This window comes from Sorex fumeus, unplaced genomic scaffold (genome assembly GCF_029834395.1).
Source record: "Sorex fumeus unplaced genomic scaffold, SorFum_2.1 ptg000164l, whole genome shotgun sequence".
In the NCBI taxonomy this organism is placed as follows: Eukaryota; Metazoa; Chordata; class Mammalia; order Eulipotyphla; family Soricidae; genus Sorex; species Sorex fumeus.
The window spans coordinates 828,574-852,994 of NW_026606221.1; the positions used below are offsets into that span (position 1 = coordinate 828,574).

Sequence of the window (24,421 nt, forward strand, 5' to 3'; positions counted from 1 at the left end):
CAGACCACGCAGAGAGGGTCCTCCTTCTTCCTTCTCACAGAGAGGGGCTGGGACAGGGGTACCAAGAGCAGGAGAGACACGCGCGCTCAGCCCTTCAGAGCTCCCGGGCACAGCCGGTGTTCTACAGGAATCTGAGCCTGGGAAACTTTGCTGTGAGCCCCCTGCCTCCCCCCACCCCAGCCCCCCCAGCTTGCTCAGTGGCCTTACCCGTACACGTTAAGAGGCGGATTCTCCCTCTCGTGTTCCAACAGAACCAAGTATTTTTTTAACTTCATCACCCAGCTTCTCTTTCTCACGTACGTAGAGACATCATAAATGCTCATGAAACTAGGAGAGACAGACCTGTAAGCTGGTTAGGAGGACAAGCAAGGGGGTTCTGCCTTCGAAGGGGAAGTTAGATGAAAGCCGGGCGGCACGCTGCCCTCTTGAGCAAACTCTGCCCTGACCTCGGTGCCCATCCATGGCCTCCGACATGGACCTTCCACGCGTGGCCGGGAAGTGGCACATGTTCGATCTATGAGTCTGGGTGTCTCTGCGCTTGAAGCCAGACCTTCCCTGACAGAGGACATCATGGAAGCTTCTCCACTGGTCCTCTGGGATTGGAATCCCCTTTCCTTCTCCTGGGCGGTCAGGCCCTGCCTTCCTGGGCGGTCTCTGGGAACTGGTGCCCAGAGGTCAGCCATCACCCAAGGAACTCACCAAGACCTGGACCAGCGGCTGTCTGATGTCTGCCTGGACTAGGGCCAGACGTGAGAAGTATCTCTAAGACACTTGAGGTTTGGGGCTGGAGCGATAGCACAGCAGGGAGGGCGTTGCCTTGCACGCTGCGGACCTGGGTTCGATTCCCAACATCCCATGTGGTCCCCCAAGCACCACCAGGAGTAATTTCTGAGTGCATGAGTCAGGAAAAACCCCTGTGCATCTCCGGGTGTGACCCAAAAAGCCAAAAAAAAAGAGAGAGAGAGGAGGACTGATGGTCAGCTCAGAGAGTCTTGTTACACTTACCTTTCTCTATTGATGCAGTGCGTCTTGGTGGCACCGATTAACATCCGACCCGCGTCTTGGTCGAGGATACCATTGCTGCATTGTTTCTCAAAGCTGCTCTAAAGGAAGGAGGCAGAATAAAAGTTACCAAGAGCCCGGAAAGGAACGGGGACACTTGGCTGGTCATTCAGACAGCCTCACCAAGATGACCCTTACCATGATGAAGAAACTGAGACAAACGTGATGTTTATTGAGCGTTCCTATTTGGTAGGCATTACTGGGAATTTTTTTTCTAGTTTCTAGACCACCGCTGGCAGTGATTAGGACTCTTGACTCTGTGCTCAGGGAGCACTTCTGTGGTTCAGGGGACCAGAGAGATGGTTTGTGTGCCAGAGAGTAACAGACTAGAGCATGCTGTGTATGAGAGAGACCAGAGTTCCATCCCCAGGACACATGGTCCTCTGGACATTGCAAAGAACATTAATGAAGGGCCAGAGCAATAGTACAGCAGGTAGGGCATTTGCCTTGCACACAGCTGACCCGGGTTCGATTCCCAGCATCCCATACGGTCCCCCCGAGCACCGCCAGGCATAATTCCTGAGTGTGTGAGCCAGGGGTAATCCCTGAGCATCGCTGGGTGTGACCCCAAAGCAAAACAAAACAAAACAAACAAAAAAGGACATGAACGGAAAATCCATGAAATTGAATAAGAAGTCAACAGTGTTATACCAATGTCTTCCCTTTTTGGGTCTGCTTGGATCGGGCTGAGCATCCTCCACCGAGATCCTCCATCTTCCAGTAGGCAGGGATTACACCCACCGGCTGACCCCCAGCGCCTTGTGATTCCCAAGACCCAGAGACTATAAAATCCAGCTCCCAGAAGGGTGCGGCCGCATTTGCGGCAGCATGACATCTTATAATCTCATTCTTACTTTGGACAACCTGGCAGGCTACCGAACGTAGCCTGCCCACACGGCAGAGTCTGGCAAACTCCCCGTGGCGTCCCCAATATGCCAAATACCAGTAGCAATGATGGGTCTCATTCTCCTAAAGAGCCTTGAATATAATCTCAGGGCTAGGACGAAGGAGACGTTACTGGGGCCTGCTCGAGGCAATCGACGAACAACAGGATGGTCGTGATCGTGATCCCTTTCTGGTTTATTTTTATTTGGGGGCCGCACTTAGTGATGCTCAGGGCTGACTCCTGACTCTGCACTCAGGAATTACCGCTGGTAGTGGTTGGAGGAATCATACAGGGTGCTGGGGGTCCAATCTGGGTGAGCCCCAGGCGAGGCAAATGCCCTCCCTGCTGTACCACTGCCCCCCGACTGTCTGGCTTCTGGTGAGTGTTAGTGAGGAGCTCGTGGAGGGCGGCTACCATCTCTGCACTTTATCTGCGGAGCTCGCAAAGATGGGGAGGGAACAAAGGCATTTCGAGCAAGGAAAAGCATCCACGAACAGGAGAGGACATACAAGCACCAACCATTTGTATGACAGCTACGTGCAGTCCTGCTTCGTCCACTAAAGTGTCTTCGATGGGCTCCTCCCACTGGGTCGTGGACTGGAGGACGGGCACGTCAGTCTGATTCCAAAAACACACAGAAAGTTTGAAACAACGGTCGGAGCGGCTTTTTTCTTGTTTTTTTTTTTTTTGAGCAGCCGTATGTTCAAAGACCGCCCCCTCAGCTGGTCTCAGGCCCAGATTGCCCGAGTGAAAGCTGTGACTGACAAGATGGGGTTCTCCAGGGCCAGAAAAGCTGCTTTTCTTTTTGGGGGGGTTGCTGTAACTGCACCAAGAGGGGAGTCCCCAGCCCATCTCTGCCGTCTCGGTGCAAACACCTTTGAGTTCTGCCTCTAACCTCGTCTTGAAGACTGGGAAGGGCTGGAGCAATAGCACAGCGTCCCATAGGGTCCCCTCTTTTTTGGGGGGTGCTGTAACTGCTCATGTGGGGAGATTCACTTCTTCTGCCTGTTTACGTGTAAGTGCTCCCGGGGAGAGCCTGTTTTCTGGGTTCTGAGATACGCCCCTCCCCCAGACCCTGAGCTCCCAGTCTTTTTTTTTTTTTTTTTTTTTGCTTTTTGGGTCACACCTGGCGATGCAGGGGTTCCTCCTGGCTCTGCACTCAGGAGTTACTCCCAGCAGTGCTCAGGGGACCCTATGGGATGCTGGGAATCGAACCCGGGTTAGCTGCGTGCAAGGCAAACGCCCTCCTCGCTGTGCTGTCACTCCAGTCCCTTATTTTATTTTTATTTTTTATTTTATTATTATTTTTTTGCTTTTTGGGTCACACCCTGCAATGCTCAGGGGTTACTCCTGGCTCTGCACTCAGGAGTTACTCCCGGCAGTGCTCAGGGGACCCTATGGGATGCTGGGAATCGAACCCGGGTCAGCCGCGTGCAGGGCAAACGCCCTACCCCCTGTGCTATCGCTCCAGCTCCAACTCTCGGATGTTTAAGCAGCAGCAGCAGCAGCAGCTGTGAGTTCAGAACGAACGAGGCCAAGGTGGGGAGACGCCGCGGCCAGGGACCGACTTACGGGAATGTCATACTCGATCTTCGTCTTCTCTTCCACGAGGGCCCAGTCCACGTTGGTCAAAATCTTCTCTGTCTTACTTAAAGTGATCGTGTTTTCTATTATCTCCTGGATGTGCCTCACGATGCTCTGGATGGCCATACGCCTCGGGAGGGAGATGGTGCAGAGGCCTGTGGGCCAGGGAGACGGGCCTTCACCGGGGGCAGGGACCCCCGCAGGCCAGACCCCAGCCAGGGCCAGCTGGTGGGACCTTGGCTTCAAAACCAGCAGGAAATTGCCACACTCGGCTCCCTTCTGGCTGTGGAGCTCAACTTGGTTACATGCAATAACCCAAGAACACGCAACATGTTCCACCTCCCTCTCTTTCTCCCTCCCTCTCTCCCTTCCTCTCTCTCCCTCCCTCTCTCTCCCTCTCTCTCTCCCTCTCTCCCTCCCTCTCTCTCACTCCCTCTTTCTCTCCCTCTTTCTCCCTCTTTATGTCTCTCTCTCCAGATTCTTTCAGAAGCTTCTTTTCTTTTTTGGGGGGTTGCTGTAACTGCACCAAGAGGGGAGTCCCCAGCCCATCTCTGCTGTCTCAGTGCAAACACCTTTGAGTTCTGCCTCTAACCTCGTCTTGAAGACTGGGAAGGGCTGGAGCAATAGCACAGCGTCCCATAGGGTCCCCTCTTTTTTGGGGGGTGCTGTAACTGCTCATGCGGGGAGATTCACATCCAAGAGGGTTCCATTCAGGTGAACTTGGCAAGTTACCGTTTGGTCTGGGAACATCACGGCTGATTTATATTGTTTTTTTTTTTTTAGCTCCCAGGCCCCTCCCCTCGAAGAACACCAAATATACCAATTTTGGGTGGGGGAGGGGCGCGGAGGCCGGAGACATGCGACTTCAAGGCTCCCCATCAGTATTGCCCAGAGTATAGAAAAAGTGTCTCCTTCAGGCTGAAGGGCAGTTGGGGGAACTGTCCATGTCTTGGGCTCCACCCCACACCAAGATATTCAGATTGTCCTGGGAAGTGGCCCTTTATCAAGTGCTCCCTTCTAATTGGTTCTCTGGACGGGGCACCTCGAAAGGTGGAGAGAAAAGCTCAAGGCCCCTGGGTGACCCTGGGGAGTGGAGCCGGTCCACTGTCCCAACTCAAGCCCGTCAAGAACGAGCCGATCCGAAACCCCTTCCTGGGCTCCCCCAGGAACGTCTCTGCGCTCAGCCTCACTCTGCCCTGTTACTGGACACCCCACGAGCCACTTTACCTAACAACCTGGCCAAGTAGATGGTCATGGAGGCGTTGATTCCCATCGTCAGCAGCGTCAGGACTTGTATGTAAAATACGAACTGCAACACGGGACACACACAGAATCAGCCGAGGAGCCGCTCTCCTGAGCGTGCAGGAGACCTCACCTCTCCTGAGCATGCAGTTACCTCCCGCCAGGATTCTCTCTCAACCCAAAGATGCAGAATGGACTTTGTGGACACCACGTGAATCGGATGTGCAGAAACAGGTGTTCGTTCTCCACCTGGATTTTGTTAGAGGTGTGTGGGGGTGGGGGATGTGTGGCTTCTGGGAGAGACCAGGACAGGGGAGAAGAACGGTTCCAGGTGAGTCCCACTGGCAGCCGACTTTCCCTCTGGGAGCTCAGTGCCAGGCAAGCACGCTCCGTGTCCAGTGAGTGGGACAATGCACAAGGCCATGGGACAGGATGTCCTACCTTCTGTGGTTGGTTTACTTTCTCTTCAGACAGGTTGTAGGCGTCAGGTGCCAGCAGCAGGTTGATAGCCCCTCTGGCCCCAGACCACGCAATCACCATCGCCCACTTCCAGTTATACTCATGGCTCAGATGACCCAGGATCGGACTCACCAGCACCACCGTGAACAGCCTGAGGAGAGAAGATCCCTGGCTGGGGCCGCTCTGTCTCTCTTAGGGCAGCTGGGCGACCCGGGGGATGATCAGAGAGGCTGGGGCCCATCTGGGCTGGTGGTACCCAACCTATTATGAGCAAGCCGCGCCCATTTCCTGGATCCAGATTCAGGGATGCCATGCAGTGAAAAGCTTGGCAAGGTGACATCTGTGAAGCCATTTTTTTCCAAAAGGGTGTGGGGAGACACCACAGACATTCTATTTATTTATTTTTTCCAATTGAGTCCAATTTTATTTTTTTTATTTAATTTTATTTTTTAAATTTTTTTAATTTAGATTTTTATTAGTGAAACACCATGAGGTACAGTTGTAGATTTACAATTTTTTGTGCTTGGGTTTCAGTTATACAGTGATCAAATACTCATCCCTCCACAAGTGCCCATTCTCCACCACCACGGATCCCAGTATCCCTCCCATTCCATCTTTCCCCCCATCCCACACTGCCTCTGTGGCAGGGCATTCCCCCTTGTTCTCTCTCTCCTTTTGGGTGCTGTGGTTTGCAAAAGAGGCATTGAGTGGCCATCATGTTCAGTCTAGAGTCTACTCTCAGCACGCATCTCTCATCCTGGGAGGATCCTCCAACACCACAGACACTTTAGTACCTGTCCCTTCACCTGGGACAGAGAGTCATAGACTGGGTCCAAAACAATTATTATTCTTCACTGTATCACTGTATCACTGTTATCTCATTGTACATCGATTTACTCAAGAGGGCGTCAATAACGTCTCCATTCCTCCCAGCCTGGGATTTTAGCATCCTCTCCTTACTCGTCTTTCCCAACGATTGGAGGCTCTTTCAGGGTCAGGGGAATGAGACCCGTTATTGTTACTGTTTTTGGCATATCGAATATGCCACAGGTAGCTTGCCAGGCTCTCGTAACGGGCAGGATGCTCTCATAACTTGCCAGGTTCTCTGAGAGACATATATATATATCACTGTCACTGTCCTCCCATTGTTCATCGATTTGCTTGAGCGGGCCCAGTAACATCTCCATTGGAGACTTTGTTGTTACTGTGTTTGGCATATTGAATACGTCACGGGTAGCTTGCCAGGCTTTGCCATGTGGGCGAGAGACTCTCGGTAGCTTGCCAGGCTCTTTGATACATATATATATATATATACACATATATATACATAGATATATATTTCCCTCTATGCTTTGTTGCCTACTGTCTGAACCCCATCAAATATGGTATGGTAATTATGGAAAATGGGTAGGGGTGTCTTGTGATGTGTCATGCGACCGCAAAAGCGGCCTCGCAATCCAGGAATATGTTCACTCATATGTGAGGCTCAGCCCAAGCGTGTGGAGAGCGGTCTGGAGCGTGATGGCTGTTGGGTAGTAGAGGTTGGCTGCTGGGGCTGGGTCCCTATGATGATGATGATGATGTTTTTGCTTTTTGGACACACCTAGCGATGCACAAGGGTTACTCCTGACTCCGCACTCAGGAATTACTCCTGGCGGTGCTTAGGGGATACTATGGGATTCTGGGAATCAAACTTGGGTTGGCCACATGCAAGGCAAACACCATCTCCTCTGTGCTATCGCTCCAGCCTCCATTATTATTTTTAAGCCATTCAAGTAACTGAACCCTTTTCCTGCCAGACAACCAACGATGGCGTACTTTCAGTGCGAAATTCTTCATTCCCAGGTAAACACACTTTTGCCTTCCTGAATTTGGGGCTCTCAGGCCCGTGAGTGTGAGCTCTGTTAAGCTCCTGTGGAACCCTCTTGTTCTGCCCCCTCCTTTCCACAGATAGGATCTGAGGGAGCAAATGGACATTGCCCCAGCCTGGCAAACACTCTTGTCTGACTTTGGCAAGAGCGGAACAGATTTCCAGGCTCTTTCAACGGACTCTTCCACCTGAACCCCTCAGCTCTCCAACTCCTCCTGACCCTGACTTTAACACGCCGTTCTTACCTGGCAAAATTCACTGTTGCGAATAAGATGAAGATGAACACTAGAACATAAAGTTCTAGGTACGTGACTTCTCCACATCCGACTACAATGCCAAAGAAGGTGTATATCAAATGTTGGTACGCACAAGTAAATATCATCAGGAACCTGGAGGGATGGAAGGAAACTGCTTTTGAAATCACGCGTTGGCCTCCTCTGTCTCTGCAGAGGCTCAATTCGCAACAAAGCGGGCTGCTGGGGGCTGGAGCGATAGCACAGTGGTAGGGCATTTGCCTTGCACGCAGCCAACATGGCCAACCAGAGTTCGACTCCTCCACCCCTCTCGCAGAGTCCGGCAAGCTACCGAGAGTATCTCGCCCGCATGGCAAAGCCTGGCAAGCTCCCCGTGACGTATTCGATGTGCCAGACACAGTAACAACAAGTCTCACCATGGAGACGTTACTGGGCCCGCTCGAGCAAATCGATGAATAGCAGGACACTGCTATGGTGCTACAGGTTTCATGAGGAAAATATTTAAACACCCAGAACACTAGTAAGACTTTGTCAAGGTTCTGACTTTGATCCTTGGCATCCCACGATTCTCAAGTCCCTCCAGGAGTGATCCCTGAGTGCAGAGCCAGGACTGAGCACTGCCGTGTAAGACCCCCCCAAAAAAAAACAACAACAACAAAACAAAAAAAAATGGGCTGCTGGAACTCAGTGGGGAGGCACCCACCCTCCCTGTCGGGGGCTTCTTATTGTGATTCGCACCCAAAACCCTTGGTTCTGGAGGGTGGGGGGAGGACACAGCCCCCGTGTCATACAAAACGAGTCTGCAGGATTAAATCTTCATGGGAAAAAGTCAGACTCCCAGCTCATCATATTCAGTTTGGCATCCAACTGCCCCTGATGGGGGGACTTTTGCATGGAACAACCACGAGGTGTTGGTAGTGGGGACTGGGAACGAAGGAGTGCCGAAGGGTTTTCCATAAAACTCATGAGATTTCCGTGGCTTGTCAACGTTACATGGTGTCCACTAGCCAGCATCTCCCCTAGGGGACACTTACTCCAGCATCGTCCAAGGCCAGGCAAGGGCCGCAGCTGATAAATTGAGCATTTATAATAGGCCCGTGGACTGGAGCGATAGCACAGCGGTAGGGCGTTAGGCTTGCACACAGGCAGCCCGGCCGAGCCGGTTTCGATTCCTCCGCCCCTCTCAGAGAGCCCAGTAAGCTACCGAGAGCATCTCGCCCGCACGGCAAAGCCTGGCAAGCTCCCCGTGATGTATTCGATATGCCAAACACAGTAACAACAAATCTCACGATGGAGACGTTACTGGGCCCGCTTGAGCAAATCGATGAATAACGGGAGGACCGTGACTGTGAATAGGCTTGTGTGACTTCCAGGCCCTTTCCGGAAACGTGTGCTAGGCTGGTTTCTGAGTCTGAGCACACACAGTTCCAGTTCTGTGCACTGCCATTGCGTGTCCAAGTGTGCATGTGTGTGTGTGTGTGTGTGTGTGCGTGTGTGTGTGTATGGTCTTGGCTGGGGGTGCAGGCGTTCTTCCCCAAACCCAGTTCTTCCCCAATCAGAGCACTGCCACTCAGTGATGTCACAAAATAATAATGGGGAGGGGGCCGGAGAGATAGCACAGCGCGGAGGGCATTTGCCTTGCACGCGGCCGACCCGGGTTCGATTCCCAGCATCCCATAGGGTCCCCCGAGCACCGCCAGGAGTGATTCCTGAGCACAGAGCCAGGAGGAACCCTTGAGCATCACCGGGTGTGACCCAAAAGAAAAAATAATAATAATACTGGGGAGAAAGACTGTTTTATACTTTGCACTGCCCAAAGTCAACTGTGATCGAAGAGGTGCTGATGAAAAGCATGGGGGACCCCCCGCCCCCGAGCCACTGACGATGATTCCCGAGACCAATAATATTCATGCCTGATGTCTGTTATGGAGGGGAACCTGAGTCACATTCCACTTCTTCGGGAGCTATTCCCAACACACCCGAGGCGGCTCACCTGGTGATTATCAACTCCATATTTGGTTTAAAGCATAAGGAGTCCAGTTTCAGTCCAATTGTCATTACAGCCACCACGCCGGACATTCCCAGGAGTTCCACTGGGGAGGGAAAGAACAGAACTGCCTTCAACCAAGCACCTGATGTACTTTATTTTGAGTATTTATAGATTTCAGAATACTTTTCTGTTTTTCCTTTTTGGTTTTGGGTCACACCCAGCGATGCTCGGGCGTTAGTCCTGGTGGGATCCAGGGACCATAGAGGGTGCCGGGGATCGAACCCCGGTAGGCCGCACGCAAGGCACACGCCTGCCTGCTGCAAGTATCGCTTCAGCCCCAGTATTTCTTTGGAAAGGAACATTAAGGTCAAATCCAAGTAGTCAGAGGTGGGCACGTGTTTCCGGGAAGGGCCTGGAAGTCACACAGGCCTATAATAAAAGGTAAAGGCTCTCCCATTGTTCGTCGATTTGCTCGAGCGGGCCCAGTAACGTCTCCATTGGAGACTTTGTTGTTACTGTGTTTGGCATATTGAATACTCTCGGTAGCTTGCCGGGCTCTGCCGTGCGGGCGAGATACTCTCGGTAGCTTGCTGGGCTCTCCGAGAGGGACAGGGGAATCGAACTCGGGTCGGCCATGTTGGCTGCGTGCAAGGCAAACGCCCTACCACTGTGCTATCGCTCCAGCCCTATAATAAATGCTCAATTTATCAGCTGTGGCCCTTGCCTGGCCTTGGACGATGCTGGAATAAATGTCCCCTGGGGAGATGCTGACTAGTGGACACCATGTAACGTTGACAAGCCACGGAAATCTTATGAGCTTTACGGAAAACCTTTCAGCACTTCTAGGCTGACAGAGAGCCTGCCAGGAGCTCAGGCGATGGTGCTCCGGCCCTTTTGCCAGGGGAGCTAACAGGAAGTGAGCAGAGGGCATCCGGCTGCAGCCATGGAACAGAACGTCCATCAAGTCAGGAGGCCTGGAAGCCTGAAGTGCCCTGGGACTAACAGCCAACCTGACGGCACGGTTCTGTGCTCAGGCCCAGAGGTGTGGGGCGGGGAGCAGCGAGGGGCCAGGGATGACACTCTGGTCTGAGCATGGAGCTGTCTCCCCACCCATGGGATCACATGACGACACAATGCCGCGTAATTGACAGCCGGGGGGAAAACTCTGGCCCTGAAGGCCGAGGCCAGAATGTTCTCGGGGATCCCACATGGCTCTGAGAGCGTGTCTCAGCCCTGGCCCTCCCGGAAGCATGCAGACACATGATGATGCCAGGCTCAGGCTGCAGAGTGCTGAGACGCCCCTGCAGAACTAGCTTTTAATAAATCACTGAACTGGGCGGCCGGGGGAGGAGGGAACTAGGGGAGGAAACAGTGGGGGGCAGGAGGATTCGTGGTACCTGGGAGCACTCCTCGGGCTCCTGCTCATCTTCTTTTTTTAAAAAAAAAATAATGTAGACTCAGAGACTATCAAACCCAGCTCCCGGAAGTGCATGGCCACATTTGCGGCCGCGCGACATTTTATCATCTCATTCCTACTTTGGACAACCTGGCAGGCTACCAAATGTAACCTGCCCACAAGGCAGAGTCTGGCAAACTCCCCGTGGCGTACCCAATATGCCAAAACCCAGTACCAATGATGGGTCTCATTCTCCTAAAGAGCCTTGAATATGGCACTTTCTTAAAAATCTCAGGGCTAGGAAGAAGGAGACGTTACTGGGGCCTGCTCGAGGCAATCGACGAATTTGGGAGTCCTGCTATTTGTTCAGCCATTGATTAAGCTGACTGGATTGGGCATGAACTCCACATTACATTTTTTTTAATTGTATCACCGTGAGATAGAATTACAAAGCGTTCATGGATTTTTGGTTTTTTTTGGTTTTTTGTTTGTTTGTTTGCTTTTTGGGTCACACCCGGCATTGCACAGGGTTTACTCCTGGCTCGCGCACTCAGGAATTACTCCTGGCGGTGTTTGGGGGACCCTATGGGATGCTGGGAATTGAACCCAAGTCAGCCGCGCACAAGGCAAACGCCCTACCCACTGTGCTATTGCTCCAGCCCCAAAGCTTTCCCGTTTGAGATTCAGCCATACAACGATAGAACACCCATCCCTCCACCAGACACATTCTCCACCACCCATATCCCCAGTCCTCACCCTGCCTCCATGGCAGACAGTTCCCCCAATCCTCTCTCTACTTTTGGGCATTATGTTGTGCTTGAAAATTCCCCCCCGCCACTTAAGCCTACCTGCCAGGGGCAGACACTGTCACTGTCACTGTCACTGTCCTCCCATTGTTCATCAATTTGCTCGAGCAGGCCCAGTAACGTCTCCATTGTGACAATTGTTAATAATTTATTTTCCATTGCTCATTTTGAATGAGAGCTCGCATGGCCACGATTGTGAATGTGAATTTCTAGATTGTTAATTATTGGGTTCCAGAGACATCTCTGCATGGCACAAATCCATCTGGGGATTCAATTGGAGAATCTGGGCCCTGCTCATCTCTTTAGGGCCAGTGGGTGGGTCAGACTGATGGCCACCCAAAGCCAGCACTGTGATAACTGGCAACTGATGTTTTCTCCATGACTCGGGGCTCTTGACAAATGTGTCAGGGTGGGCGGGGCCCCTGCCGATGATGAGGGAAGTGTGGTGGGCATACAGACCAGCAGTCCTGGGCCAGGGAGCTTTAGAGCCACTGGACACGGCAGAGGGGAAGGACTGCGGATAGGGGGATGGGGCATATGAGGAAGGGGCCAGACAGAGCTTCCGCCCCCCCCCCCCAGAACGCAGTCCTGTCCCCTCCCTGGGGTGCCCACTGAATTAAAGGCAGCTGAGCTGGAAAACGTCCAAGGAAAATACACTTGTCAGAAAATACACTTGGAGCAATAGCACAGCGGGTAGGGCGTTTGCCTTGCACGCGGCCAACCCAGGTTTAATTCCCAGCATCCCATAGGGTCCCCTGAGCACTGCCATGAGTAATTCCTTAGTGCAGAGCCAGGAGTAACCCCTGAGCATCACCGGGTGTGATCCAAAAACCAAAGAAGAAAAGAAAAAAAAAGAAAACACACTTTTCATACGTGTATCTTGGGGATGGCATGTTTTGGTGTCCTTTAGGGACGTCTCTGGGGCCTTACCTGCATAGAAAGTCATATAGACCATGGAGAAGAGGAGAATGATGGTCGTCAGCGTGTTGCTGAAGTGATGCATGAGGATGAACTTGATGACTTTCAGGGCCCAAAGTCCACACGCTATGCTGCCTAGGATGCTCATGAAGAGAGAGATGAGGACGTGGGACTCTGCAGGGAGAAGGGGGGAGCAGGCAGTGCAGCTGAGGGTTCTGCCACTAGTGACTCTGGGATCTGCCCACAGACGCCTGCCCTTGGCATTGTGCTCAGGGATCGGGTCCTTTGCCAGGTGTGGGATTCCCTGGCGGGAAAGAGTGGCCAAAGGCCAGAGGCCAGTGGGTCATCTACATGCTCCACTCGGAGTTCGCTTGTTCAGGGACCGCAGCGTCAGAGGGGCCAGGTGGGGGCAGTAGAGAGTGCGGGACCACCAGAGAAACTAGATCCACTCAATCCACTTGCAGACTAGGGCAGGGCCAAGCACCACATCCGGGTACTGTCTCCCACCAGCCACCCACCATGGCCACTTTTCTAGCCCTGGTAAAGCAGGGACAAAGGGCCCCAGGAGACCCCACTGCCAGGATGTCCATGGGCATGAAGTGAGATGCCTGAGGCATGTTGCCCCCGTGACTCCAAGGACACAGACAGCCACTTTATCCTTGCCCCTCGGGAAGCTATTTTAGTGCGCCAGGGAGAGATGCGACGACTGTGACACATCTCCCTCTCGCTCTGAAAGGAAATGCCCTATATCCAAGCGACTCGGAATCCGGCGGAGAACGAATGCTCTGACCTCTCAGCACAGATAAGTTAGGTATATTGCTCCGGAAATTCCCAAGTAAAATGGTGACGAGGCCACACATGACCAGCGATTCTGCTGAAATGGTATCCATGTGTGTCTTGGAATTACCTGAAGAAGGAAATATGAAATATAATTTAACGCGGTTCACCAAGAAAAGGAGGCACGAGTCCAGGAACCACAATGCACAGAAAGAACAAGTTGAGGGTGGGGGGGCGGGGAGGGTGAAGGTGTCCACAGCTGGGGCTGCAGACATTCACCATCAATGTCCTTTTTTATTTTATTTTTGGCTTTTTGAGTCACACCTGGCAATGCACAGGGGTTCCTCCCGGCTCTGCACTCAGAAATCACTCTGGCAGTGCTCGGGGGACCATATGGGATGCTGGGAATCGAACCCCGATCGGCCGCGTGCAAGGCAAACGTCCAACTCGCTGTGCTATCGCTCCAGCCCCTAGCTGTCTTTTAATTCTCCACATTGCCCCTTCTCTACCTACTTCAAAACAATATAAAAATAAATAAATAAGTAAAGACTTCTCGGGACCCTGTGGTCAGTGTGAGTGAACATGAAATCGCGAGCCTCAGGGGAAAAAAAAGTAGATAGCTCAAAGGTAGCATGCAGGGGCTGGAGCGATAGCACAGCGGGTAGAGTGTTTGCCTTGCACGCGACCAACCTGGATTCAATTCCCAGCACCCACTATGGTCCCCAGAGCACCGCCAGGAGTGATTCCTGAGTGCATGAGCCAGGAGTAACCCCGGTGCATCACCGGATGTGACCCAAAAAGGAAAAAAAAAGCATGCAGAAGACCCCAAATTCAATTTCCTCCACTGAACCACTGCAAGGGTGGACCCAGTCATTTCCACAAGTGCCAGGGACCAGACCAGGATCAGCTACATGCAAAAATAAGTGCCTTAATCAGTCTATCCTATCCAGCCCTCTATTCCCTTTTCAAAAAGTTAATTAATTAAAACAGTTGAAATTTAAAAACGAACGCATTAAAAATATTTTTAAGCAAGGCAACTACAAAAAACAACTGAATCATATAGGATAGGATAGTAAATCTGACATACCAATATTTTTCAGCGCCTTCACGGAAAGCATCGGGTCTGTAATGCTTAGCACCACGCTAAAGAGTATGGAAGACTGCGTATTCCACAATTCTTTATTGTATTTTATCACCACGGTGAAAAGGATGGTGAACGATGTGAGGAAACTGATCAACCCAACCAGCAAGACCTGTAAAACCGATTCATAGCACAAAGTTGGTTACTTAACGCCCTCACTCTCGGATCTGGTTATACAGCTTTCAAAAGCAATTCCTCTGAGAGATAACCTGGAAACGTACTTTGGTTGACTTGCCTCAAAGAAACCATCCCTTCTAACAAATCTACCTTCCCATTAAAAGATGGATTCACCAATCTTTTTCTTTTTTGATGTTTTTTGTTTTGTTGTTTTTTTTGGTTTAGGGCCACATCCAGTAGTGCTCTGGGCTCACTCCTGGTTCTGTGCTCAGGGATCACTCTTGGAGGTTTTTTTTTTTTTTTTTTTGCTTTTTGGGTCACACCCAGCGATGCTCAGGGGTTACTCCTGGCTCATGCACTCAGGAATTGCTCCTGGCGGTGCTCAGGGGACCACATGGGGTGCTGGGAATCGAACCTGTGTCGGTCATGTTGGCTGCGTGCAAGGCAAACGCCCTACCAGCTGTGCTATCGCTCCAGCCCCACTCCTGGAGGTTTTTTGGGGACCAAATGAGAGCCAGGAATCAAACCCAGGTCTGCTGTGTGCAAGGCCAATACCTTCCCCATGGTACTATCACTCTGACTCCTCGCCAGTCTTTCTTGCCTCTATTCCAGCTTAAATGGTTGTCAACCATTTAATGCCTTCCTAAATCTTCATTTTGGGGTGCCACATCCAAAATGAAGCTCACAGGCTACTCTCAGCTCAGCTCATAAGACTCTCAAAGTCACGCCTGGCTCAGTGCTCAGGGGTTGCCCTAAGAATGCCCTAAGAATAAAATGCCAATCTCGGGGCTGGAGTGATAGCACAGCGGGGAGGGCGTTTGCCTTGCAGACAGCCGACCCGGGTTCGATTCCCAGCATCCCACATGGTCCCCCGAGCACCGCCGGGAGTAATTCCTGAGTGCAGAGCCAGGAGGAACCCCTGAACACTGCCGGGTGTGACCCAAAAAGAAAAAAAAAATGAAATGCTAATCTGTCCTGCTTCTGTGTAAAGCTTTACCTGGTTTCCTCAGGATGAATCTGAATGGCAAACGGACAAATGGAGACGTTACTGGCGCCCGCTCGAGCAAATCGACGACTAACGGGAAGTTAAGTGATTAAGTGAATCTGAATGGCAGCGTTGCCGATGCCAATGCCAAAGGCCCCTGTCAGCTCACTGCTCCCCTCCCTGCAGTTTCCAGAGCTCTAGGAATGCTGGTATACAGTTCACTGGCCAAAATGCTTTCTGGGCTACCACATCCATTGGGGGTGCGGGAAATGTGTTCTCCTAGCAGACCCACGACCTTAACAGACCAAAAATTTTAAAAAAATAATAGCGTATTTCTGTTAGAATAAAGTAAAGGAGAGGGCAGTCAGTGGTGTCTGCCTCCAAGAAATAGGGAGAGGAACCAGTGAGATGCCCTAAGGGTTGGGGTTCAAGTGGAGTCCCAGCTATGCCAAGCACCGCCAGGAACTCGAGGGAGGAGCAGCCTCTGAGAATCACCAGGTCTGGGCAAAAGCAAACACACGATGCGGCACATTAGCAGAGAACTCTTTTTCCAGGCAAGCCTCAAAGGCTGGTGTCTCAAATCTGGTGCAACGCTTTTTGGCCTTTGGGCCTGGAGGCAGAGCACCTGCTGGACAAGGCCTGGCTCATCCCCCAGCACTGCGTGACCCCTAAAATCAAATAATAATTGCCTTCCTAAATCTTCATTTTGGGGTGCCACACCCAAAATGAAGCTCACGGGCTACTCTCAGCTCAGCTCATAAGACTCTCAAGGTCACGCCTGGCTCAGTGCTCAGGGGACCGTGGGGTGCCAGGGAACAAACCCAGGCCTCCCCCATGCAAAGCTTGTCCTCTAAACCTTTAAGCCATAGTTTTTGACCACTAACAATAAATACTAAGCAAGTTTTTTTTTCTTTGGCTTTTTGGGTGACACCCGGCCATGCACAGGGGTTACTCCTGGCTCATGCACTCAGGAATGACTCCTGGCGGTGCTGAGGGGACCATATGGGATGCTGGGAATCGAACCTGGGTCGGCCACATGCAAGACAAACACCCTACCTGCTGTGCTATCACTCCAGCCCCCCCCCCTTTTTTTTTTAATCAGAAATTTTCAGCCTGGAAAACCCGACATATTTATTTAAAAAAAAAAGACTAAAAAAATAAGACATCAAAACAAGGATAAGAAAACCTCAGAAGTGAAAGGATAGAAAAAGCATCTCAGAAAAGTAGTAAGGAAAAGAAAGAGGTGTAATGCAATGGAGTACTATGTAGCTGTTAGAAAAGATGAAGTTATGAAATTTACATACAAGTGGTACTACATGGAAAGTATCATGTTAAGCGAAATGAGTCAGAAAGAGCGGGATAGACACAGAAAGATTGCATTCATCTGGGGGATATAAAGCAACAAAACGGGAGACTAACACCCAGGAATGGCTGAGAATAGTACCAGGAATTTTGCTCCATGACTTGGAGGCCAGCCACACGTGCTAGGTGAAAAGGCAGCTCAGATAAAGAAGGGAGCACCAAATAAAGGGTGTTGAGAGGATCCTCCCAGGATGGGAGAAGCATGCTGAAAGTAATCTATAGACCAAACATGATTGCCACTCAATGCCTCTCTTGCAAAACACAGTACCCAAAAGAAGAGAGAGAGAACAAGGGGGAATGCCCTGCCACAGAGGCAGGGTGGGAGGGGGGGATAGGGGGTGGGAGGGATGCTGGGACCCGTGGTGGTGGAGGATGGGCACTGGTGGAGGGATGGGTACTTGATCATTGTATAACTGAAACCCAAGCACAAAAAAATTTATAAGTCTATAACTGTACCTCATGGTGTTTCACTAATAAAAAAAAAAAAGAAAAAAAAGAGGTGTAATTAATAATACCAAATGAAAGTGACTTAGGGCCAAAGTGTTCTGTGGGATAAAAATTAAATAAACAACTAAGAATATAAATGCTGGCAGGAACTTCAATGGCAGTCTGCTTACATGTAGTAAAAACTGGCAGAATCGCAAGAGGAAATGAGAACTCCTCCAATAATAAGGAAAGGCTGTTATATTGAACTTAGCACTGTAGCACTGTCCTCTGGTTGTTCATCAAGTTGCTCGAGTGGGCACCAGTAACATCTCCAGTGTGAGACTTGTTGTTGCTGTTTTTGGCATATCGAATATACCCCATGGGGAACTTGCCAGGCTCTGCCATGTGCGTGGGATACTCTCGGTAGCTTGCTGTGCTCTCCGATAAGGATGGAGGAATCGAACTTGGGTTGGCCACGTGCAAGGCAAACACCCTACTCGCTGTGCTATCGCTCCAGCCCGATCTTAACAATATTGGCAAATATTGGCGAAAATAGAAAAGACCGAACTTCACCATCAGTAAGGTAAAGGTAAAGGCCCTCCCGTTGATCGTCGATTTGCTCGAGCGGGCCCAGTAACGTCTCCATTGGAGACTTTGTTGTTACTGTGTTTAGCATATCGAATACTCTCGGTAGCTTGCCGGGCTCTCCGAGATAATATAAATTACAAAACACATTCAATTCCCTATGCTCAGCAACTAGAGAGTAAACACTCAGGGAAACCAAACACAGATATTTGGGGAAATTAATCATCTAGGTGGCAGCAAAGAAAACATCCAGAAATCTCCAAGTTGGTAAGGCAGGGGCACTTTCTGCAATCAGAGAAGTACTGATTAAAAAGTCTCTATGGGGGACTCTTAAAATAACTTCTAAGTAACCGTTGGTTAAAGAAGAAAGTATGCTGATCAAGCTGCTTAACGGCCATGATCCCAGAGACTCAGGAGCAAATCTCGGAACCCAGCAGGTTTTGGCAGAAATCCCTCCAGATTTAAGTGTTAAAATTTCGGAATTTCAAAATCACGCGGCCACTACTGCAGCCATGCAACATCATATGTTATTCTTAACCAGCAGTAGAAAACAAATTGTCTACTGTTGCCTTTTCAGCAGATCTGAGTGTTGGGATAAAATCCCAAATAATAATGGTGTGTCTGGTGCCAAAATATTGAATGTGATCAAAGTAGAGAGAGAGGAATGTGGAAATCATCTGCCCCACAGGTAGGGGGAGGGTGTGGGATGGGGGTATACTGGGGTTGTTGGGGGTGGAGAATGGGCACTGGTGAAGGGACGGGTGTTTCATTGTATGACTGAGACTTAGACCCAAAAGCTTTGTAACTGATCTCACGGTGATTCAATAAATAAAATTATAAAAAATGGAAAAAGAAAAAAAAAAGTAAGGTGAAGTTCATGCCCAATTCAATCAGCTCATCGGTGGCTGAATAAATAGCAGTACTCCTACATTAATAGGTAAAGGTAAAGGCCCTCCCGTTGATCGTCGATTTGCTCGAGCGGGCCCAGTAACGTCTCCATTGGAGACTTTGTTGTTACTGTGTCTGGCATATCGAATACTCTCGGTAGCTTGCCGGGCTCTCCGAGAGGGGCGGAGGAATCGAACTCGGGTCGGCCATGTTGGCCGCTTGTAAGGCGAACGCCCTACCCGCTCTGCTGGGCTGGAGCGATAGCACAGCGGGTAGGGCGTTCGCCTTACACGCGGCCAACATGGCCGACCCTACATTAATAAAAAAAAAAAAAAAGAAGAAGAAAGTATGATAAAATTCACGTAGGTCTGGATCGAGATCAGCAGGATGAAGCTAAGAGTAGTGATCGGAAAATAGGAAGCTGTAAATGTAGAAAATCAGAGAGAGAGAGAGAGAGAGAGAGAGAGAGAAACAGAAAAGCTTATAGTAAAATGCATACCTTACTCAAACTGTCAGGGGAAATAATGGACTAAAAACGAAGAAAGTAAAACACTTTTTGAACAGAAAAGTAAAAGAATCTGAGAAGCACAGTTACTAAAAGAAGGCTGGGGGCGGGGGACAGGGGGGCTGGAGTGATAGCACACCGAATAGGACATTTGCCTTGCACGCGGCCAACCTGGGTTCGATTCCCAGCATCCCATAGGGTCCTCCTGAGCACCTCCAGGAATAATTCCTGAATGCAGAGCCAGGAGGAACCCCTGTGCATCACTGACTATGACCCAAAAAGCAAAAATAATAAATGAATTCCAAATTCCAGTAGGCGGGGGTCACACCCACCAACTGGCCCCCTGACGCCGTGTAATCCCATCAATGGCCAAGATTCAGAGACTATAAAACCCAGCTCCCGGAAGTGCGTGGCCACATTTGCGGCCGCGCGACATCTTATCATCTCATTCCTACTTTGGACAACCTGGCAGGCTACCAAATGTAACCTGCCCACACGGCAGAGTCTGGCAAACTCCCCGTGGCGTCCCCAATATGCCAAATACCAGTAACAATGAAGGGTCTCATTCTCCCAACTCTGAAAGAACCTTGAATATGGCACTTTTTAAAAAAATCTCAAGGCTAGGACGAAGAGACGTTACTGGGGCCTGCTCGAGGCAATCGACGAACAACAGGATGGTTGTGATTGTGATTGTGAATAAATGAATAAATAAATAAAAAGCTGAGGTTGTCTCCACATACAGCTGGGCTTGGAACCCAGGTTCTCACGAGACCCCTGGGCCCCTGTCCATTTCCATGTGACTGAGCACCTAGCCAGGGGGCTGCTCAGAAAAATATTCCCTTTCCCTCTGCCTGGGCGCATCGGAAAGCAGTGACGGGTCCCTAACCGGGTCCTTACCTGCCACAGCACATTCTTGAGGAAGTGGAAGTCCACATTCAGAGCAGCCAGGAAGATAATTAAAGGGGCAAAGTAGCAGAACAGGGAGAAACTGGACGACAAGAGAAGGGGGTAGATAACCTGGTGAACCTATACCAGGAGAAGCAAACAGGAAGTCAGTGTCCGTCACTTGGGAAGCCTGGAAGTTGGGGGACGGGGGTTTGCCCGTCCACCAACCTACACTCTACGCCCCATTCCGCCTTGCACCAAACGAGACGTCGACTCTGAGGCCCGCCCACCTGACCTGAGGGGGTGTCAAGAGCTACGACGGAGTGTGGGTCCGAGGAGTTGGGAGGTCATGGGGCGCGTGAGCGTGGTCTGCCTGCCCCCTGCCCCCTGGCCACTCTGAACGGCTCCTGATGGCTCCCAGTCAGCTTTGACTGGTGGCTCTTCCTCCCCCGTGGCCTAGAGGAGCCTTACACAGGTTCTGTGGCTCCAGAGACCTTTGTCGAGGGTTCCAAACCCTTTCCGTGAGCCACACAGAGACATGGTGGCGCGAACTGTTAAGTCCAGGGAAGGAAGCCTACAGCTCAAAGCTGGGCGCAGCAGTGACAGGGGGGCCACCACCTCCCCCCACCAACGTGGCGGGGCTCCGTTAAACGTTTAGTTTTCATTACAGAGCCCAGCAAGCTACTGAGAGTATCTCGCCTGCACGGCAAAGCCTGGCAAGCTACCCGTGACGTTCAGTATGCCAAACACAGTAACAACAAGTCTCATGATGGAGAGACGTTACTGGGCACGCTCGAGCAAATTGATGACCAACGGGAGGACAGTGCTACAGTGCTACTTAAACTTCTGGGGCCACCCCCTGCAGTGCTCACGGGCTACTCCTGGCTCTGTATGCAGGAGTGACCCCCAGTGGTTCAGCTGGGGAGAACCCTAGGCAGTACCAGGGATCGAACTGGGGTCAGACACATGCAAAGGCAAGTGCTTTAAGCCCTGGACTATCTCTCCCATCCCGACTTCACTGTTTGTGCTTCATTTCCTCCTCTGTAAAATGGGAGTAAAAGACCTCATGCGTGGGGTTGCTGTGAGGAAGACCACACGCAGAAGAGCAAATAAGAAATTAATAGGGGCCGGGGTGATATCTCAATGGGGAGGGCATTGGCCTTCCACGCAGCCAGGTTCGATCCCCGGCATCCCATAGGGTCCCCCGAGCACCACCAGGAGTGATTCCTGAGTGCAGAGCCAAGAAGAACCACTGAGCATCACCGGGTGTGACCCCCCCCCCCAAAAAAAAGTTAATAAATGAACACTGAGCACTGATGAGGAAGCCCTGTACACAGATGGGAGCATGAGGAAGAGTTGGTTGACACAAGAACCCAGAGGCTTTTACCAATCTGCAAATACCACCACTGTCTTCATTGTGGAAATAAAAATACAAAAATAACCTAGATGAGCGGTGAGCACTGGTTATGGATCCCACTGCAGTGTTCGTGAGATGAAGACTCTCACAGCACCCTGACTCTGTCCCGTGTGGCGATCGCTCAGTCTCCTCGCCCGGAAGTTAGAAGGTAAACGGTCCTTCCTGTGGCTGGGATTGCATTTTTAGGACTTGGGTGTAGAAACCAGCCTAGATGTTTTGTCTGACTTTGGGGTGACACCTGGCAGTGCTCAGGGTCTACACCCGGCTCTGGGCTTGGATTCACTTCTAGTGATGCTCAATGAGGGACACTGGCAGTGCTGGGGGTCCAGCTTGGCCTCCTGTGGGCAACGCATGACACTCAGTCTTTCCTTCAAGCGGGCTCTGGCCCAGGAACCAACCTAGTCACAGGGGAAGGACGTGAGAGCCAGGCTCTAGCGGCCGATGACCAAGAACCCGGCAATGACGAAAGTCTCCTCGCTTTCAAGGACAGTTTCTCTCATTCTGTTTCCACAGTATGACTTTTCACGTCATCAAGCTCAGTACCGATAGCACAGCGGGTAGGGGGTTTGCCTCACATGCAGCTGACCTGGCCGACCTAAGTTCGATTCCTCCGCCCCTCTTGGAGAGCCTGGCAAGCTACCGAGAGTTTCTCTCCCACACGGCAGAGCCTGGCAAGCTCCCCGTGACGTATTCGATATGCCAAACACAGTAGCAACAAGTCTCACAATGAAGATGTTACTGGGCCCGCTAGAGCAAATCGATGAATAATGGGAGGACAGTGAGACAAGCTAAGTAGCATTTGGATTATTTTTTTTTTAGTCCCTGATCACACTAAAAATAAATAAATAAATCCCTGCATGCAGGGCAGGGGTGGGGTTGGGGCTGTGGAGACACTCATTTTTTTTTTCCCCTGGAATTCTCACATTTCTCACAGAATCATTACCTCAACCACATGGTGGGCCAGCTGCCCTAAGGCCAGTCCTGCCAGAGAGAGCAGACACAGGACTGCCACTTCCGAGTTCCTTAAGTATGCCTTCAGAATCCCTGAAACAAACACACATGTCTGAGAATGCCGTTTCAGAAGTTTCTGTTCTCTCTAGGTATTTCCTTTCTCTTTTATTTATTTGTTTTGATTTTACTGAATCACCGTGAGATGCAGTTACAAGCTTTCATGTTCGGGTCACAATCACACAATGACCAAACACCCATCCCTCCACCAGTGCCCATTCCCCACCACCAATATCCCCGGCATACCCCCCCTTTCCCACCCTCCCCCTGCCTCCGTGGCAGACATGATTCCCCATAATCTCTCTCTGCTTTTGGGCATTATGGTTTGCAATACAGACCCTGAGAGGTTGTCATGTTTGGTCCTTTATCTACTTTCTGCACACATCTCCCATCCCGACCGATTCCTCCAGCCATCTTTTTCTTAGTGATCCCTTCTCTATTCCAGCTGCCTTCTCCCCTGGGCTCATGAGGCAGGCGTCCAGCTAGGGAGCAATCTTCCTGTCCCGTGTATCTACTATCCTTAGGAGTCAGCCTCATGTTATGTTGTTTTATACTCCGCAAATGAGTGCAGTCCTTCTCTGTCTCTCTCTCTCTCTCGTTCTGACTCATTTCACTGACAAATTCTGACAAATTTCATTACTTCCTCTCTCATAACAGCTGCATAGTATTCCACTGTGTAGAAAAAAATACGGAGCGTTTCACGAATTTTCATGTCATCCTTGCATAGGGGCCATGCTAATCTTCTCCGTATCGTTCCAATTTTAGTATATGTGCTGCCGAAGCGAGCACTCTCTAGGTATTTTCATCTCAACTTCCCATCCAAAAATAGTTTTGAAAGGAGGAGGGACCAGAGCGATAGCACAGCAGAGAGGGCACTTGCCTTGCACACGGCTGACCCGGGTTTGGTCCCCGGCATCCCATGGGGTTCCCCAAACACCGCCAGGAGTAATTCCTGAGTGCAGAGCCAGGAGGAACCCCTGAGCATCACCGGGTGGGACCCAAAAAGAAAAAAAAAACTCGGAAGGGGCTAGAAATTTCTCTCAGAGGCTCGCATGGAGCTGTGATGTGAGAAGCTCTTCTTGAATATCCCTTTACCGGCACGGGTCACCTTTACTGACTCCAGAGGAGACCCTGACTCGTGAAACTTCTCCTGGCTCTGGGTTTTGCTGGCGACCCTTGCTCCCTCCCGTCGGCCTCACCCCAGAGATTTGGGTCCATGTAGTCCTGGTATGCCCTCCGATCCTGCTGAGGCAGACCCAGGCCCCCACATGGGAGTCACGGGCACCTGGCGGCCCTTGCCAAGGCCTTTTTCTAAGCCTTACCCTGGTGGGCAAGGGACATGCCAGTCACAACTTATGAGACAAAGTTGGTTCTGGGTCTTCACGCACACCTCATTTTCCTCCCACGCTCCCCTAGCTCTGGCCTGTCGCTGTCACCACACCCAACACAGACAAAGGTGTGGAGGGCAGGTGGGTCAGACGCCTGGCACCTACCTCCAAAAGCCAAAATGACAAAGATCAGTATGGGGAAGTAGATGCTGTCCACCACGTAGTCGGCCGCCTGCCCACACAGCAGGTCGGGTCTGTGGGTATCTTTCTGTCCCCAGAAGTGGGGGGCAGACATGGTCGCCACTGGCGAAGTGGGGGCACCTGAGGAATTCATGTGCGAGGGCTGAAGCCGCCTTCACAACTCCAGACAAACCTGTTGGAATAAACAAGAAAGGAAGATGAGGCCATTTTCTAGAAGTCAGCGAGAAACTCCAGCTCCCACATGGCCACGATCTGGAGACACACAAACGAATCTCGGACCCGAGCAACTTGCTGCAGAGATGGCCCCAGACTTTGCAATAGGCCGTTTC

General features: G+C 51.0%; 1 protein-coding gene and 1 non-coding gene across 2 annotated transcripts in view; both read right to left on the reverse strand.

Annotated features, from left to right (window-relative positions):
* SLC9C2 (solute carrier family 9 member C2 (putative)) overlaps positions 1 to 24,186 on the reverse strand; it is a 49,234-nt gene extending 25,048 nt beyond the window's left edge. The window contains exons 1-14 of the mRNA XM_056107400.1: positions 24,057 to 24,186; positions 22,499 to 22,599; positions 20,151 to 20,279; positions 14,332 to 14,497; positions 13,258 to 13,374; positions 12,480 to 12,641; positions 9,351 to 9,450; positions 7,349 to 7,492; positions 5,216 to 5,384; positions 4,760 to 4,841; positions 3,521 to 3,687; positions 2,468 to 2,545; positions 1,006 to 1,103; positions 208 to 327 (exon numbers count right to left, since the gene is read on the reverse strand). Coding sequence (XP_055963375.1) covers positions 208 to 327; positions 1,006 to 1,103; positions 2,468 to 2,545; positions 3,521 to 3,687; positions 4,760 to 4,841; positions 5,216 to 5,384; positions 7,349 to 7,492; positions 9,351 to 9,450; positions 12,480 to 12,641; positions 13,258 to 13,374; positions 14,332 to 14,497; positions 20,151 to 20,279; positions 22,499 to 22,599; positions 24,057 to 24,186 — 1,763 coding nt within the window. The remainder of the gene's footprint in view (positions 1 to 207; positions 328 to 1,005; positions 1,104 to 2,467; positions 2,546 to 3,520; positions 3,688 to 4,759; positions 4,842 to 5,215; positions 5,385 to 7,348; positions 7,493 to 9,350; positions 9,451 to 12,479; positions 12,642 to 13,257; positions 13,375 to 14,331; positions 14,498 to 20,150; positions 20,280 to 22,498; positions 22,600 to 24,056) is intronic.
* LOC130016668 (U6 spliceosomal RNA) lies at positions 23,246 to 23,352 on the reverse strand. Its single transcript, XR_008791252.1, has one exon. It is a non-coding gene; the product is annotated as a U6 spliceosomal RNA (small nuclear RNA).
* Positions 24,187 to 24,421: the final 235 nt, after the last annotated feature.